We start from the raw sequence: 15,616 nt of genomic DNA on the forward strand, positions 1-15,616 counted from the left end.
TCAGAAGATCTGGAGTCAAGTACCAATTCTAACAATTATTTGCCATGAAATCTTGGGCAATTCACTTCCTTTCCATGAATGTTGATTTCCTTAATTCAACCAATATTCATTTTTATTTGTTTATTCACTTGCTTACCTATTGTAGGGAAAATTGTCCTCAGCTGACAAAGCTTTATTTGTCTCAAACATGAGAGTAAAATGTTTGATAATTAGCTAGTTTCTGTTTTGATAGGTTGTTTTTGTTTTTGTATTTTGTTGGGTTTTTTTTTTGGTTGTCAATTACTAATATTTCTTGCTGGTGATTTCATCTTAATCAATGAAATAGCTAAAAATAGAATGTAGACTCCTTGAAGGAGCCATGACTCATATGCAGTGCCATTTATATAAAACTTTAAGGATCACCATGCAAGATCATAACCTCTCCATTCTTTTTCATACTAAACAATTGTCTTTGGTTTTCTCCAAATCCTCTGTCTGATGTGTTGGGCACCCAATCTCATTCTTTAAATATCTTGGAGGTACCAATGTATAGCTCAGACTATGTATAGCATCATCTGTTGCCTCAGAATCCTTTTTCCTACAATATATGCCCTTGATGATGTGTTTAACCCTCCACCTCAACTTCAAGTCAACCATGGTAACATGGTACAGTCTTATGCTTACTATACTCTTTCCATTTTCTATTGGGTTATTTGTTGTGTTGATTCTTCTGAGGTGATAACCTATGGTTTTAACCATGAAAAAGCAGTAAGAGAATGCTGGTGTCAAAGAAATGGAATTCTGTGACTGTAAACAATTTGGTATTAGTGAAAGCACTGTGCAATTTTTCCGTTCCAAATCAGTTTGATTTCTTTCTACTCAGTTCTGGGGTCAGTTTGTCTGTTTGTAGAACCCATTCAAGATACATATGTACATACATGCACACCCCCCCCACACGTATGCACACACACACACATACACACACACACACACACAAATTAATAATGCAGCTAAGTGGTGCAGTGGAGAGTCCTGGATCTGGAATCTGGGTTTAGACACTTTCAAGCTATGTGACCCTGGCCAAGATCTTTCACCTCTGCCTCAGTTTCCTCAATTGTAAAATGGAGATTGATAATAGTACCTACTTCTCAGGATTGTTGTGAAGATAAAATGAGATAATACTTATAAAGTACTTTGCAAACTTGAAAGCATTATATAAATTTTAGCTATTATTATGTAAACTGAACAGAATCCTTATCCCATTGCATTTCACAATCTGGATAATCTGCATTTTTTATCTACCTTCTTTTTCTAGCAAGAATAAGATCAGAACAATATACTGAACCCTGCTGCATCTTTCCCTGAGGCAGATATTGTATTATTCTGGAGAATAAACATTTATTAAGTGCTTTCTATGTACAAGGTACTGTGCTAGGTTCTGGGAATATTTTTTGGTGGGGGAAACTTATTTCATAGGGTAGTCCCAATGATAAATGCAGCTCAGCCACTGTTCTACAATTTATAATTGTAGAGAGTTGCCCAAGGCACTGAGATGTTAAGGAAGTTGTCTAGTTTATGTCAGAGATTGTACTTGAAGCTTACTGACTCTGAGGCACACTTCTGCTCTGTGCCAGGATTCCAGGGGATAAAATAAAAAGCAGCAGAGGAAATCAAGAACACCTTCAGCATGATGGATTGGGGCACCTCCTATGCATATGCGCTCTGAACCCCATGGGAGACATGTGTTCTGACCCCATGTTAAAGTCACACACCAAATGACTTTAGAGTTCTGATGTAAATGTTCACACCAAAACTTTAATGAACAGCTTTCTAGAGCTAGTTCAGACTGACTCCAGCATATCCCTGATGGTAATGTAGAAGAGAGCACTGAGAAGTGACAAAGTTGGAAGCCAGACTTCAAAAGACTGAGAAATAAGTGAGAAGTGAGTAAATAAAGAGAACAAGCAAATTTCTTACCTCTAAAATGAAGGGGAAGGCTGATTTCCTTAGTACTTTCTACCCCTCTATCCTATGATTATGTAATCCTCTAAGTCTCCAGTAACTATGGGACCATCATAATGGACCCAGTTTAATAGGGACATGAAAACCAAAAGATAATAACTTTTCTCCGTGCCTTAGTAAAGTCTGGTTTGTTATAATGGTTGTAAAGAATTGATGCATCTGCTGAAGCCAGTCCAAAGTGGCCCCTTTACAACTTTACGCTTCTTTCTATAAGGAGCTTCTAACTAAATTATCCAGAAAGTTCAAGAACTATAGTCTGTCTCTAGAAGAGAACAGGGATCAGGAGCCATTTTTAGAGGCTAGTGACCCTGGGACATGACATAAATTTAGATTTATGAATGGGTGCTTCCCCCACATCCATACCCTCTGTGAACATGGTTATGCAGTTATAACATCATGGGAAGAAAACTAGTCTTGGCATCAGAAGACTGGGCTTGAGTCCCATTTTGGACACTTACTGGCCACGCAATGTTGGGCAATCACTTGAACTTTTACATACTCGTTTCCTTATCTATAAAAAAGAGAATAAAAATGTTTTCACTCTCTATCCCCACTGATTGTCACAAGGAAAGCTTTTTGAAAACTTTTAAAGAATTATATACACACTTTAGAGAAGGGAACGTATGTAGATAACCTCTCCTGATAACCACTCTAGATAACCCTCCTGGAGTTGGGAAAGATATGACTATGTTTGGATTTTGGGGGAAATCTCTCCAATGTGGCATGTCTCTGTGTGTTTCCTCCTTCTTGCTAATCCCTGGGAAACGAGCAGGATATTATGTCAGTGTTTTTCTTCCCATACAAAATTCTGTGTATAGTAGCTATGCTTAATTCTTCATTAACAGCAGATCAGTTTCCAGTAAGCTCTAAGATAACAAAGGCATTCAGAGGCAGCCCAAGCTGTGTTCCTTATGTGGTATTTATTCTGAGATTCTGTTCCATGATCCCAAAGGACATGGTTAAGAGATCCAATTGTAACATGACCCCAAGTGGAACAGAGGAATACTCCATAGAGTTCCCCCGCCCATCATTTTTGAGAAGGAAATTAAAAAAAAAAAGAATTCAGACTCTTTCTTCCCCCAAATAATCATGACCTCAGTACCCACCTGCTCACCACAGACTGAAAATCAAAGCAAGATTTTTAGCACCTAATTTTACATGTTCAAGCAGTAGGGGTCCCCTGTTTTTTAAATCCATAAGTTTGTTAGTTATGGATTCTGCTGATTTGTCTTTAATTTATCTTAACTCTGCCTTACAGGAGCTATTTAAAATTTTTCTGTTGCCTTTTCAAAAAAGTCAGCATACTAGGACACTGTTCTATCATCTTTCTTCATCTATTTTGAGTTTATGGCAATAAAGCAGTTAAAATGATTATTTTTTCTGTGTTTTTCTCAGTGGAGGTTTTTCTCTCTTTTTCATAGCAAAATGAAGGGAGGAGTTCCTTCACATTCTTGCTACTCTCTGGATGGAATCTCATTTTCTTAGGAAGAAACAGTAGAAGACAATTTATACCCAGGATTCAGAGCTAGAAGGGATCATAGAGATATTTTTGTCCAACTTCTTTCACTATCTAGCTAAGGAAACTGAGGCCCAGAGTGGGAAAAAGCTTTTATCTAAGGTCACAGGTAGTAAGTTGCAGAAGCACATTCAAACCCACATTTTCTGATTCCATTCCCAGAAGTCTCTCCATTACAACACAAAGTCCCTAAATCAACAAATAATTGAAAGATGAAAAATAGAACAGACCTGGAAGAAAAATGCTAGTAAATTGTATACTTCTTTGGTAGCTTCCCATTTTAGTTGTGAAAAATGAGACTTTCGCTGTCCTGTAATCATTTTGCAAATTAGTGTGTATATTTCCTTTGGCCAAGAAAGTGGATGCCAAAAAGATAATCATGTATTCTGATCTATGTCTTGCCACTGGACCCAACTGGTTCTGAAGAAGAAAATGAGACTACTGACTTTGCACAGTTCTCCCTCCCTTAAATCCAATTCACTTGCACATTATAGCATCATCTTCCTCATGCCATGGTCCTCTTCAAGAACTAAGGACGAACAACAACCTTTGAGTAGTAGTAGTTGCCCCACTGTGGACTCACTGGGCCAGTTCCAAATGGGCAAGACAGCTCCTTCCCTCCCTCCTTCCTCTATCTCTGTCCACATAGGGTATCTTATACTTGTCTGTGGGTGCTCTGCCTAAAGAAATATACTTTTAGATCACTGAAACCTCACAAGATACCTTGGGTTTTACCTGCTATATTTCTGTCTTAGGACTGTTCCTTAAATCCAAATCACTCTGGCTCTCATTGATTGACCAACAATAGGTCCCAGCTCAAGTCTTAGCTGGTCATTGTATGAACCCTGATGGTTCAGAGTGAGTATAAACAGTTTTGGCCAGAAACCCTGAGGGTTTTCCCTTCATAGATGGATTTTTTTTTTTTTGAGCTAGGTAAACAAGTCCACTCATTGCCTCATTTCTTACCTAGCCTTAATCACTGTTGCCTCAGTCAAACTGAGACCTGTTAAAGACCTTAGCTTAAAAAGGCCAAGATTTCCCACTGCATCCAGGACCATCTCCAGTCATTCTGATCTGTATCTTGCCACTGGACCCGTATGGCTCTGGAGGAAATAGTGAGGCTGGTGACTTTGCACAGCCCTCCCTCACTTAAATCCAATTCCCTTGTGAGCCATGGCATCACCTTCCTGATGTCATGGTCCTCTTTGAGAATGAAGACAAAAAGCAACAAATCTCCAGGCATTCAGAGACAGCCCAGGCTGTATTTCTTACATGGTATTTATTCTGAGATTCCATCCTATGAACCTGAGGGACATGTTTAAGAGCCTCAATTGTAGTAAGACCCTAAGTCGAATACAGTAATTTTTTCATCCCTCAAATACTCCATAGAATTCCTTCACCCATCATTTCTGAGGAGGAAAAAAAAAATCTTTTGGAGGAAATTCAAACTCCCTGCCCTTTTTCTAAAGGATCATCACCTCAACATCCACCTGCTCACCATGAACTGAAAATCCAGACAAGATTCTTAGCACCAATTTTACACATTTTAGCACTAGGGACCCAGTGTTTTTTAATCTATAAGTTATTTATCAGTTATAGGGCATAGGTAGTAATTTGCAGAAGGAGGTTCAAGCCCATACTTTCTGATTCCATAACCAGCAACGTTTCTGTTACAGCACAGAGTGCTTAAATCAACAAGCGACTGAAAGAAGAAAAACAGGACATACCTGGAGGAAAACTGTTAAGTGTGCTTTGTATGTTTTTCACTTGGTACGTTCTCATTTCACGTTTGATAATGGAGGTTTTATTTTTCACAATGCATCTTGAACGTAAATTCATATACATGATCTGATAGCCTTTCCCAGAATTGGAGAACCCTACGTGAGAGAGAATTGATCATGATATGAGGTAGTATTTGTTACCATTCAATAGCAAACAACCCCATTCCCATACCCCTTCATTCTCCTGTAATCATTTTGCAAATTAGTGTATATATTTCCTTTGGCCTAGAAAGTAGATGCCAAAAATATAACCATATTTTCCTGTACCAAGGAGAACTTTGATGGCAAAACAAACTCTAACATCAGCATGGTGGCCCAGGAAGAAGAGGAACTGTGTTCATACTTTATTTAGTTCTACATACTAGCTGTGTGACCTTGGATAAGTTGTTTCACCTCTATGTACCTCAGTTTCCTCATCTGAAAAATAGGGACTAAAATACTTGGGGCTGTAAAGAGTGCTTTGTTAACTTTAAAGTGCTAGCAAAATGTGAACTATTGTCCTCATCGCTCTATTGGCCCACATTTATCCTTCTGTTGAAGGCACTACCATCCTTCCAGTCTCCCAGGTTTATGACCTTGGCATTATTCTCTATTGCTAACCTTTCCTAACCCCATATGTCCAATCAGTTATCATTCTTGACATTTCTATGCCCTTTTTGCACTACACCAGAGTGCTTTTCTGCCTAATTACGTCAACTACTCTTTTCAATCAAGTGTGTTGTTTTAATTTGTTCAGGTGCTTCCAACAATATATATGCTCTAATGTTTTCTATAAAGGTTTGGGTGAAAACCCAAAATGTACTTTTTGTTTTAAGTGGAATTTTAGATATTGACACACAGGTCCTCTTTTCTCCCGGGCTGCATTTGGACTTATTGATATTAAGAAACCAAACAGCAGGGCTAATTAGATTGTGGTTTCCAGGTATACATGATGGATCCAAAATTAGCTAAGAAGTGATTGAAAGGATCAGAAACTTGTCATATCATTTTATGATGAGATTTACTTGACCAAGTTTCCAAAAAGCTCATTCAATTGATTTCATAAGACCAACACACATATAATATTAGAATGCTTCAGTGTACTCCCCTTGAACAAGACTCAAAAGAATTGGTCCATTTTGAGATGGTAGGGACTTTTTGTCATATTGAAATTTTCTTGTGATAATCTTAGTTTGTAATTGAATTTCTAAGTTAATTTCTAAGAGGCACCAATTTCTAAAGAGTCTTATGCTGTAAGAAATGTTCTTTCTAGAAAAATTTCAGACTGTAAAGTTTTGCAATTAACTCTTATGTGAGGCTTTTAAAACTTGAAAGTATCAAATGTTATATTCATTAGTTTTATGAATATAGACACAGCAAAGTGGAGTTATAATGACATTAATTCATAATTGCATAGTGAGATTTGCAAAAGTTCTTTCCTCATAGGAATCCTATGAGGTCAATAGCACCAGCATCACCTTCTTTTCAGATGAGGACACCAAGGCTTTCATAGATTAACTGACTTGCTCATAGTCATACAGCTAATGGGTGTTAGAAGCAGAATTCAAACCCAGATCTTCTGACTTCAAATCTCAGATTTCTCAGCTACATCACAAGCAATAAGACCTTTCTACTCTGTATCCCAACTCTCTGATTTACTTTGTTCCTTTCTCTCCAACCACCTGAAGTATCCTGACAAAGTTTCATCTATAGGGAGTCTCTTCCTATTTTCCTTGTTCATCCAGATAAACCTTCCAGGTCTTCTGCTCATCAACTCAATTTACTTATTAGAAAAAATACTAATTTTCAGTAGTCCTTTAAGGTACCAGGATCAAAGATGGTCCTATAAAGTGGTCACTATTGGGCAAAATTGCAAAGTACCTAGGTGGTACAGTGGCTAGAGCACCAAGCCTAGAGACAGGAAGATTTATCTTCTTGAGTTCAAAGCTGACCACAGACACTTAGCTGTGTAATGCTGGACAAGTCACTTAACCCTGTTTGCCTCAGTTTCCTCATTTCTAAAATGAGCTGGAGAAGGAAATGGCAAACCATTTCAGGATTTCTGCCAAGAAAACCCCAAATGGGATGACGAAGAGCCAGACATAACTGAAATGACTGAATAACAAATTGATTGTAGTTACAGATACTACATTTTCAGTTTTGTGTGAGTTTTTTTAATGCTTCAACTGGTTCCAAACCCTTCAGGTTTGAAATCTATAGACTTCATTATGCAGCCAACTCTCCATTACTGAGAGACTGATGTATCTTTGTATTATCCAGGCCCTTTAACTGCTCAGTGAGAACTCTACAACAAGGTTAGAAAGAAGTAGGAAGATTATTAAATATAATTACTATCAGTATTTTATCAGTACTTATAAACATAATATAAGTACTATCAGTATTACCAGTAATAATTACTACTAATTATAATACTTCCATTTACATAACATATTAAGGTTTATAAGGCATTTTAACTACATTATTGCATTTGAACATAACAACAAGCCTTTAGGGTAAATCCTGATGTGTTCCTATGCTCAATTTTACAAATGAGGAAAGCTAAGACAGAGATTGAGTGACTTGTCATGATCACATAGGCAGTGATCTTTAGTAGACTGGGGTATGATTGCCTAAGTTTGAATTTCAGATCAGATACTTATTTTTATGAATGTGGTTTTTGTCATTTTCCCTCTCTGAGCCTCAGTTTCCTTATCTACAAAGTGGCTTAATGATCCTTAATTTCCCTTCCTCATTTCTAAATCTAAGATTCAAAATGTGAGGGGGCAGAATTCAAACCTGGGTCTTTCTGTACTCTTAGTCTAGCACTCTTTCCATTAGATGACTGATTCAGTTTAGGTGTTTATTAGCATATTATTAATCTTATTTTCAAAAAAGAACAATTTGGTTAGAGGAAGTTTCCAGTGAATGTCTACTTAGGTTAGTGATTATTGGAATTGAATTATCCAGTACAAATTCAAATAGAAATTTGACAAATATGATATCACACAGAGCCATGGGTTTCTTGTCCATTCTAGATATTGTAATTGTGTCTCTTTTGAGTAACAGTAGCATATATATTCAGACAAATGAAAAGTCCAAGAGACAGAGTTTCTGAGTAATCAATAATTAATTCATTAATTAGGCTAACAAATAATAAATTGAGATCAGTGTTCTCTCTTATAACCAAAGAACTTGCATGGAGGCCACTGAATGCTTAGATAACTTTGGAAGAGGGTATGTTCCCTATTTGGTTAACAATTAATGAGAGAATAAATATTATAATGGAGGTGGGGTTGTTTTAATGGGAGATTGGGGGGCTGTGACTTTGATCGTGTTGGCACTCTCAGATCATTCTGCTTCCAGCAAGCTACACAAAAGTCTTCTCCACCCAGTTCTACTTAAAACCTGGGTGGAGTTATGGTAAGAGTTCCCCCTAGATAAGACCTTCTGGGTGGGGTGAATTTTGGGCCAAGGTCAGAAATGTCCTTGAGAGACTGGGCTTTGAATGAGAAAGCAAAAAGAGGATATTTGGGTCCCATATATAAAATTGGTTATTAATATAAAACAAAAACAATCATTTTTCTCATTATGAAGAAAGAATGACAAATATTCTGATCAGGTAAGATAAAAATATTGATTTGGAAAATGAACTGTCCTTACCGGGTTTCTGGGAAGTTTTCTTCCTTTTTTGATTTGTTTTGTCTTTCTGCTTTCCATTGAGATGCTTCATCCTCAGTCTAAGATGTTCTGGTCTCTTTGGAGTTTAAAAGATGTATAATGATGTCAAATTTCTTGACTCCAGTTCTGAGGGGGGAGAGAAAATTAGAGTTCTTTCTTGGTAAGTGTTAGTTAACGTTTAAGAAATTCATAACCATTTTACTTGGTTTTTCTTCAGTCATTTTAGTCATGACTGACTCTTTGGGACCCCATTTGGGTTTTCTTGGCAAAGATACTAGAGTAGTTTGCCATTTCCTTCTCCAGCTGATTTTGCAGATGAGGAAACAGAAGCAAACAGGGTTAAGTGACTTGCCCAGGGTCACACAGCTAGTAAGTGTCTGAGGCCAGATTTGAACTCAGGAAGATGAGTCTTCTTATCTGCAGGCCTAGCTAGCACTCTATCTACTGTGTCATCTACTGCCCTCACCATTTAACTTATTCACTTATTGAAACAAATATTTATGCATTGAGAATACTGCAAAGTGGTGAAAGAGATATGAAACTTACATAAAGATGCAAACACGGATAACTTCTACACAATATCACATGACTAGTGTATCATAGAGGGCAAACCAGGGTACTGTACGAGAGGGAGGGGGCAGAGATTATTTCTGCATGGATATTAAAGATCAAAGATATGCAAACCTTTATCAAAGAAGATTTCCTTCATGGGGTTTTTGAATTTAACAGATGAAGAAACAATGGGAGGCCATTCCAAGCATTGGGATAGACAAGAACAAAAACATTCCCAGGGATAGGAAGTTTCAGGAGTCAGAGAGAATGTCCAGTTGGATTGGAGAATAGACTGCACTGAATGGAGCACAATAACACGAGGCAAAGCTAGAAAGGAAGGGTGATGCCAGATTGGGGAGGCTCTTGATTAACAGGTAGAAGAGTTCGAAGTCTATTTAGTAGGCAACAGTGAGCCACAGAAAGTTTCCGAATCAAAGGATGTGGGGAAAAATGTATCTATTAATTTCCCTGTGAGAGTTCTTCCTGGTCATTCCTTGGCAATATAGTTCCATATTAATTTCCTTATTCCTTTTCTTGTCCCTTATTGATTTATCATTTTCTCCTTACATGAATATTTCCTCTTTCATGTATTCTTAGAATAGCAAATTGTATTTGCTTTCATTTCTTTTAGGTGAGGCTTATTCACAGTTTTCTGCACACTTCTGGAATGCTTTTAGGGCCATCCCAGCCCCACTACTTACTAGGGTAGTGACCCCAATTGGGCACTCCCCTCTGGAAGGGTCAGTTTCCTTATCCAAAAAATGGCAATAATAATCCTTGTACTAACTTCTGTAACAGGGTTTTTTTTTTTTGTGTGTGGATCAAATAATGTTATAGAAATCATTTTGTAAACTATGAGCTATTTAAATGTTAGTGATGATCATTATCATTATATTAGCAAATTAATTATGTTAGCAAACATGTAAAGCACTTTGTAAAACTTGAAGCACTAAGTGAATGATTATTAATTACTATTATTGCTACTGTGCTATTATTATTTTTGAAAGAAGTTTTGTGAGAGGAACATCTCAAAAGAAGCACTTGAGCATGGAATTTGAGCGCTGAAAGATAGCATATCAAATATATATGTATATATATATAATATATGTACGTATGTGTTTCTATGTCTGTGTATGTGTGTGTGTGTGTTCGTAGAAATAGTTTATTCCTAACAGGAAAAGTATCACTACAATGATGGATCAAACTCTAAAACACATGCCCTAACAAATGTTTACTTTTCATATCTTTTCTAACAGTGTTTTTATCCAAATAACTTACTTTAGATGAAAAAATTCAACAACGTAAGGAAGGGCAGATGGGTGAGACTAGAGTTTCCTCTTCCTGCACATAAAAATTCCTCAAGGTCCTGGCCTCCCATTTCTAACAGCTCATTAAAACACTTCCTACATACTTCCTCTCTCCTTAGTTTCTTAATGAAAGACAAACAGATAAGAGAGAAAATGGAGATAAGGGGAAATTTAGCAGAATTAGATATTTTTTTTAAAAGAAAAACGTCTCTTCCTCATCTTTTGCAATAAAAAGTACAGTGACTATGGAGTCAAAAGATCTGTTTTAATTCTCAAATTTTTACCTACTGCATGTGTGACCCTGGTTAAGTTACTTAAATTCTATGTATGTCATACAGATTATCCTCCCCTATAAGCCAAGTGGGAGGGATGGTGTTGGAGGAGCAGTATCACTTTCCCATATGCTAGACTAGCTTTTCTATAAAAGACCTTAAGCCTTAATTGGTCCAGGAGACTAATGCTCTAACCACTGATGTAGCTTTCTAATCACTTAAGACATTAAAAATTCTACAATGAAGCCAAGTTACTTGGACTTGGCAAACTGTAATTATGTGAACTAACACACCCTTCTGACCAAGCATACCATGACAGATGTGGGGATTAAAGGATCTGCATCTGAGAAAGAGAAAGAGACAGAGAAAAAGACAGAGACAGAGAGAGAAAGAGAGAGAGAGACAGAAAAAGAGACAGAAGGACAGAGAGGCAAAAAGACACAAGAGATAGAAGCAGATACAGAGACAGAGAAAGAGACAAAGAGAGAGACAGACAGACAGATACAGAGGGAGAGAGAGAAACTCCTTATCAAGAGCTTACCAATGCCATATCCTTGTTCAGTATCCTTTCTATGTTATTATTGACTTCCTTTTGTTAACTATTAGATGGTCTACAAATACATCATTTCATTCCAGTCGTGATCTTGAATTAACAGACCAGACTGAGTCAGGCTCAGCCCTGACTAGGCTAGACAAGCTCTAAGCATTTTTTCAGTTCTGAATTCTATATTATATTCTATAATTTTTGGATTTCTGAGAAATAAAAAAAATCTATTTATTTCATTTAGTTATTGAAATTGTATCTAGAACACTGACTTGAACACAATATGTACTCAGGGCAGTATGGGATCATGGACAGAGCCTTAGACCTGGAGTTATGAACTAAGTTTACAACCTGGTTTCAACACTTATTACTGTGTGACCCTGGACAAATTATTTAACTTTTCCAAACCTCTGATTCTTCATTTTTGAAATGAGAGGTATAATGATTGTCATGCCAACGTTCAGAGGTTGCTATGAGAAAAGTGCTTTTTTAACCTTTAAAGAGATATTTGTAGTAATAGACTATTAGAGTTGGAAGTAACCTTAGAAGTCATTTTGTATAACTCCATTTTGCACAGGAGGAAACTGAAACCCAGAGAGGTTATGACTTGTCCAAAATTATGTAACTTAGCAACTTAACTGGGACTCAGATCTTTAGATACTCAGCCCTATGGCTCTTTCCTTCCTTCCTTCCTTCTTTCCTTTCTTTTTCTTTCTTTCCAAAAATTAATTTATTTTCATTTGTTTTAATATTTTTTCTTTTAAAATTTTGAGTTCCAAATTCTCTCCCTCCTAACCTTCCTCACCCACCAAGAAGGCAAGAAAATTATATCAACTATACATGTGAAATTATGAAAAACAGACTAACTTTTTAGAGCACTCCTGCAAAGTCCAGACAAATATCTGTAAAAAATGGCTCTAAATAAATTGATGGAGTGAAGAAAATCTCCAGCCCCAGACAGCCTGGAAGGTTGCTGGGAAGTGTCTATCACACAACACTGGGAGCAGAGTGCAGTCCAATGTGGGCCATAAGTGCACAGAGGGGACCTGAGCAAGCCTTGGGAGACTGAATCTCTCACATCTGTGGCAGTTTCTAGACTTTAGGACCCTAAAGCACCAAGGATAAATGGGAAGGGCAGTTGAAGAAGTCTGCGGGACCAGTGCAGGAAGTGGAGTAGTCCAGGCCCCAGTCCCAAGGCAGCAGAGGGGGAAGGGGACAGAGGAACCCACAGCAGCAGCAGGGGCAGCTGCAGTCACTGTTTCTAGAGCTCTTGGTCCACAGATTGTGGGGGGAATGGAGAGGCTGAGAGTAACCCCCAACCCCCACTGGAAGCAGAGAACTACCTTAACAAAGAGCTCAAAAGTCAAGTAAATGGCTAGGGAAATGAGTAAAAACTGGAAAAAGAATCAGACTATAGAATCTTACTTTGGTGACAAGGAAGACCAAGACATGCAAACAGAAGAAAACGAAGTCAAAGCTCCTCCATCCAAAGCCTCCAAGAAAAATATGAATTGGTCTCAGGTCATGGATTTTGAAAATCAAGTAAGGGAAGTAGAGAAAAACTGGAAAGAGAAATGAGAGTGATGCAAATGAGTCAACTCATTGCTAAAGGAGACCCCAAAAATATGCTGAAGAAAATAACACTTCAAAAAATAGACTAACCCAAATGACAAAGGAGATACAAAAAGTCAATGAGGAGAAGAATGCTTTAAAAAGCAGAATTGGCCAGATGGAAAAGGAGATCTAAAAGCTCACTGAAGAAAATAATTCCTTAAAGATTAGAATGAAGCAGATGGAAGCTAATGACTTCATGAAAAATCAAGAAATTATAAAACAAAACCAAAGGAGTGAAAAAATCGCAGACAATGTGAAATATCTCATTGAAAAAACAATTGACCTGGAAAATAGATCCAGGAGAGACAATTTAAAAATTATGGGACTACTTGAAAGCCATGATCAAAAAAAGAGCCTAGACATCATCTTTCATGAAATTATCAAGGAAATCTGCCCTGATATTTTAGAACCAGAGGGTAAAATAAATATTGAAAGAATCTACCTATCACCTCCTGAAAGAGATTCGAAAAGAAAAACTCCTAGGAATATTGTAAACAAATTCCAGAGTTCCCAGGTCAAGGAGAAAATATTGCAAGCAGTCAGAAAGAAACAATTTGAGTATGGGGGAAATTCAGTCAGGATAACACAAGATCTATTAGCTTCTACATTAAGAGACTGAAGGGCTCAGAATATGATATTCTTGAAATCAAAGGAGCTAGAATTAAAACCAAGAATCACCTACCCAGCAAAACTGAGCATAATACTTCGGGGAGGGGGGGGGGGAATGGTCATTCAATGAAATAGAGGACGTTCAAGCATTCTTGATGAAAAGACCAGAACTCAATAGAATATTTGACTTTCAAACACAAGAATCAAGAGAAGCATGAAAAGGTAAACAGAAAAGAGATATCATAAGGGACTTTCTAAATTTGAACTGTTTACATTCCTACATGGAAAGATAATATTTGTAACTTGAGACTTTTTTCAGTATTTGGGTAGTTGGAGGGAGGGGACAGGGTGAGTTGAATAGGAAGTGATGTCATCTAAATAAGTAAAATTAAGGGGTAAGAGAGGAATACATTGGAGGAGAAAGGGAGAAATGGAATGGGGCAAATCATGTCTCATAATCTGAGAGGCAAGAAAAAACGTTTTCAATGGAGGGAAAAAGGGGAGAGAGGTGAGAGGGAAAAAGTGAAGCTCACTCTCATCAGATTTGGCTTAAGGAGGGAATAACATGCACAATCAATTTGGTATGAAAATCTATCTTACACTACAGGAAAGTAGGGGATAAGTGGATACGTGGAATGGGGGATATGATAGAAGGGAGGGCAAATGGGAGGAGGGGATAATTAGAAGTAAACACTTTGAGGGAGGGATGGGATCAAAAGAGAATAGAATAAATGGGGGGCAGGATGGGATGGAGGGAAAAAATAGTCTTTTACAACATGACTTTTATGAAAGTCTTTTGCATAACTACACATGTATAACCTATATTGAATTGCTTGCCTTTTTAGTGGGGATGGGTGGGAGAAAGGGAGAGAAGTTGGAACTCAAAGTTTTAAAAACAAATGTTAAAAATTGTTTTTACATGCAACTGGGAAATAAGAAATACAGGTAATAGGGTATAGAAATCTATCTTGCCCTACAAGAAAATAGATGAGATAGAGATAAGGAAAGAGAGGGGTGTGATGGATGGGAGGGCAGACTAGGGGAAGGGGTAATGAAAATGTATAGTGTCTTGGGGTGGGGGAAGGGGAGAGATGGGGAGAAAATTTGGAATTCAAAATCTTGTTGAAATGAATGTTAAAAACTAAAAATAAATTAATAAATTTTTAAAAAAAGAATTTATGGAAAACATATTTTCATATTAGCCATATTGCAAAAAAGAAAGAAATTAAGAAAATATACTTCAATTTGCATACTGAGTTCATCAATTCTCTCTCTGTAAATGGACAGAAATATTTTTGTTATCAGGCATCCATTGGAATTGCTTAGATCATATCGATCAGAATAGTCAAGTATTTCATAGTTGGTCATCATTACGACATTGCTGTACACAATGATCTCCTGGTTCTTCTCATTTCACTTTGCATCAGTTCATATAGGTCTTGTGATATTTTTCTTCTGAAATCACCTCTCTTGTCATTTCTTATAGCATGATAGTATTCCATTAAAATCATATGCCAAGCTTGCCTTCCAAAGGGAATGAGTGGGGAGGGAGGGATGAAGAGAAGTTGGAACTCAAAGTATTAGAAACAACTGTCGAGTACTGTTCTTGCTACTAGGAAATAAGAAATACAGGTAAAGGGGTATAGAAAGTTATCTGGCCCTACAGGACAAAAGAGAGGGGGACAAGGGAAGGGAGGGTTGACAGAAGAGAGGGCAGATTGGTGATAGGGGCAATTAGAATGCTCGGTGTTTTGGGGTGGGGG

General features: G+C 37.4%; 1 protein-coding gene across 3 annotated transcripts in view; it reads right to left on the reverse strand.

The window, feature by feature from the left end:
• Positions 1-15,616, reverse strand: part of IL33 (interleukin 33) — a 52,656-nt gene that overhangs the window by 13,077 nt on the left and 23,963 nt on the right. For all 3 annotated transcript variants that reach the window (XM_072597024.1, XM_072597042.1, XM_072597034.1), the window contains 2 exons: positions 8,938-9,081; positions 5,245-5,394 (listed from right to left, as the gene is read on the reverse strand). In XM_072597024.1, coding sequence (XP_072453125.1) covers positions 5,245-5,394; positions 8,938-9,007 — 220 coding nt within the window. In that variant the 5' untranslated portion in view covers positions 9,008-9,081. The remainder of the gene's footprint in view (positions 1-5,244; positions 5,395-8,937; positions 9,082-15,616) is intronic.

This window comes from Notamacropus eugenii, chromosome 1 (genome assembly GCF_028372415.1).
Source record: "Notamacropus eugenii isolate mMacEug1 chromosome 1, mMacEug1.pri_v2, whole genome shotgun sequence".
NCBI lineage: Eukaryota > Metazoa > Chordata > Mammalia > Diprotodontia > Macropodidae > Notamacropus > Notamacropus eugenii.